General features: G+C 31.8%; 1 protein-coding gene across 1 annotated transcript; it reads left to right on the top strand.

Annotated features, from left to right (window-relative positions):
- Positions 1-3,196, top strand: HELRODRAFT_115371 (hypothetical protein; the record flags this gene model as incomplete). Its single annotated transcript, XM_009029850.1, has 10 exons — positions 1-136; positions 503-574; positions 731-808; positions 970-1,067; positions 1,333-1,407; positions 1,669-1,931; positions 2,081-2,163; positions 2,343-2,419; positions 2,665-2,768; positions 2,927-3,196. The coding sequence occupies 10 exons, from the start codon at positions 1-3 to the stop codon at positions 3,075-3,077; spliced, it is 1,137 nt and encodes a 378-aa protein (XP_009028098.1). The 3' UTR covers positions 3,078-3,196.
- Between the last annotated feature and the right edge of the window lie 248 nt (positions 3,197-3,444).

The following is a 3,444-nucleotide window of genomic DNA, read 5'->3' as shown; positions in this document are numbered from 1 at the left end:
ATGGCGAACAAGGGACAGATGCTGACGTACGAAGGTTGCAATTTTTTTAGACAGAGAGTTTTGTTGGCTACGTTGAGTGGCCGCTCTTTGAAGGTTCACAAAATCCGTCAGTTTGATGATAAAGTTGGAGTTTCACGTGAGTTTTTAACTAGTTTTTTAATTTTAATTAATAATAAAATTTTAATTTTAGATTTATTTGTTTACATATAATTTATATTTTTTGAATATATTAGTTTTGTTGAGACGTTTTACTTGATTTCTGTACTAATTTTTTTCTGGCATCTAATCATTTATTTTAATTTTAATTAATTAATTTATATTTTATTTTTTTAATTATTTATTATTTTAGTTGATAATTTTTTTATTTCTTTCTTCTGTTCAATCAAATCTGTGTAAGAATCTTTAATAGATTAAAAATGAAAAATCGTAGGTAGACGACAAATGTATAATTTTACTATAATAATATGTATTATAATTTAATTAAAAACTAACAAACTGACAGCTTTCGAGGTCGACTTAATGAAACTAGTTGAAAAACTCAGTAAAGGTGCAACCATCATGTTCAGCGAAGATAGTAAGTTAGAGTGGGAGCTATTGTTGTTGTAGTTGTTGCTACTGCTACTGCTGCTGCTGCTGTTGTTGTTATCTGTTGTTGTTGCTGCTGCTTCAGTAAATTGAAACAAAACAACAAAACAATTTTACTTTAAAATTTAAATTCACTTTTAAACAGCCACCAGCCTGACGTATCATCCTGGCTTACTTGACGGAGGGAGGGTCCAACACGACTGCCACACTAGCCGGGGAATTGGTAATTAAATTAATTTTAATAACCGTATAATTTTTTCAAGTTTAAATTAATATGAGGATTAGAAGTGATACAAATAGAAAATTATGCCAATATATAAAAATAATAATTATTTCACAACTTTCAGATAATAATTATAATATTATAATGTCACTTCTGATTAGGTTACTATTTAGAATTAGTGATCTACCTGGCACCTTTCATGAAAAAACCTCTCGACATCACACTTACTGGTGTAACTAATAACCAACAAGACATCTCAGTAGGTGCTATGTTTATTTCATTTTCCATTTGTTTATTCATTCATTCATTCATTCATTCTTTCATTCATTCTTTCATTCATTCATTCATTCATTCATTCATTTGCTATCATAACCATTTCTGTTCTATTTTTATTTCTATTTATTTATTATTCTTGATTTTATTCATGTATTTTTAACAACCAAATTATCAAAATAATTTAATAATAAGATAATAATAAAATAAAAATATTTATATTTGTAAAAATAAATTAAATTACTGTGTAGGTCGATTCAATACAGTTCGCTACGCTACCCGTCCTGAAATTGTTTCTCGGCTCTGACGAGGGCCTCAGTTTAAAAGTGAACTTAACCTTTAATATTTAAACAATTTTTCATATATTTGATTCATTGTTTGAATGGTTATCTGAATGATTGACCTAAAATAAAGTTTAAAAGCGAACTTCATTTTAAATTTTTTAGGTAATAATATTTTGTCTCTCTTTCTAAACCAGACATTGAAATTTAGTTGCTACTAGGTTATAACTTTATCTAAATGTATCATGATACAAAATCGACAGATCAACAATTTTTTCTATATGTATCATGATACAATATCGACAGATCAACAAACGGGGTTGCTTACCAGAAGCTGGGGGTGAAATTAACTTCACATGCCCGACCAAGCCCAAACTTCGATCACTCCAGTTGAATCTGAATCCTTCAAGCCTATTGGTCAAGAGAATAAGGGGTGTGGCTTGGACTTGTCGGGTGTCGCCAGCTGATTGTAAGAGGATGACCGATGGAGCTAAGGAAGTTCTTAGTGGCTGCATGCTGTCAGATGTTTTCATAACCTCGGATCACAGGAAGGGACCATCGGCTGGGAAGTTTGTTGGGTTTTGATGGTGATTGTGGTGCTGGTGGTGGTGGTGGTAATTGTGATGATTATAGTCGTGGCTAACATGATAATGATGATGATGATGATTATTATTATTATTATGATAATAATAATAATTTTTATTATTATTCCCTCAAGGTCTCCAGGATTTGGTATAACTTTAGTTGCAGAAACCAAGACAGGAGTGTGTTATTGCAGTGAAGCAATGTCCAATGCCAAAGGTTTTTGTGTTATGTGTTTTGCTCCTCTTAATGTTATTCTTCCCTTTTTTTTTGATGGATTTTGATTGATTGAAAGATGGTCCGATTGGTTTTTTTTGGTTGGTTGTCTGTTAACTGGTATATTTGCTTGCTTGATTCATTCATCCATTTATTCATTCCTTCATTTATTCTTATATTAGGATCATCATCAGGACCAAGCCTTCCAGAAGATATTGGCAAAGAAGCTGCAATCAAGTTACTTCTAGAAATTTCGAAGGTTTTTTTTTGGTTTGGTCATATTTATGATTAAAGACTTTTGATTGATTGAGCGAATTAACTGATTGATTAATTGATGAATAAATGAATGAATGATTGACTGACTGATTGATCGATTGCTGGATTGAATGGTTGGTTGAATGAATGTATAAATGAATGTATGAATGAATGAATGTATGAATGAACGTATGTATGAATGAATGAACGAATGAATGAATGAACGAATGAATGAATGAATGGTTACAGGGTGGTTGTGTTGATTCGAACAACCAGTGCCTAGCAAGCACCTTGATGGTTCTCAACGATAAAGATGTTTCTAAACTTCTCGTCGGCCCATTAACAGATTATACGTTAGTTTTTTTTTAGGTTTTTATTCAAATTTTTAATTCATCCATCTATTCATTCATTCATTTATTTATTCGTTTGCTTATTCATTCATTCATCAATTCATCCACTTCGTCATCCATCCATCCATCCAACCATCCATCCATTTATCAATTTTTCTCAGGATCCACCACCTACGTCACTTACGTGATTTCTTTGGCGTGACCTTCAAGATTGACCCCAGAGAGGTCAAGGACGTAGGTCGGGGCGAGGACAAATTACTCCTGACCTGCGTGGGCGTAGGTTACAAAAATTTAAGCAGACCAATTTTGTGATCAACTTATTATTATTATTTATTATTATTATTATTATTCATTATTATTATTATTAAGAATGCTTGTTGGACAAATATGGTTTTTCTTTGTTTTTCAAATAAATTCCTAAAAAAAAAAAATTCATTCTATTTAAAACCGATGAAGACTTGTTTTTAAATAAAATAACATTGAAAAAATACGTATATAAGTTTGTGCAGGAATTTGTGTGTATGTGCGTGTGTGTGTGTGCGTGCGTGCGTGTGCGTGTGTAGCTAAAATGAAGATGATGATAGAACGAAAGTCAGAAACTCGCCGAACAAGAGTGCCAATACATCAGTGCATTATTTTAGAATTAATATTTCACGCTAGAGCGCCCGGTTAGATTAAC

Source organism: Helobdella robusta, assembly GCF_000326865.2.
Source record: "Helobdella robusta unplaced genomic scaffold HELROscaffold_62, whole genome shotgun sequence".
Classification (NCBI taxonomy): domain Eukaryota; kingdom Metazoa; phylum Annelida; class Clitellata; order Rhynchobdellida; family Glossiphoniidae; genus Helobdella; species Helobdella robusta.
Note: the sequence above shows the minus strand (reverse complement) of the source record. Positions and strands in the feature narration are given on the sequence as shown.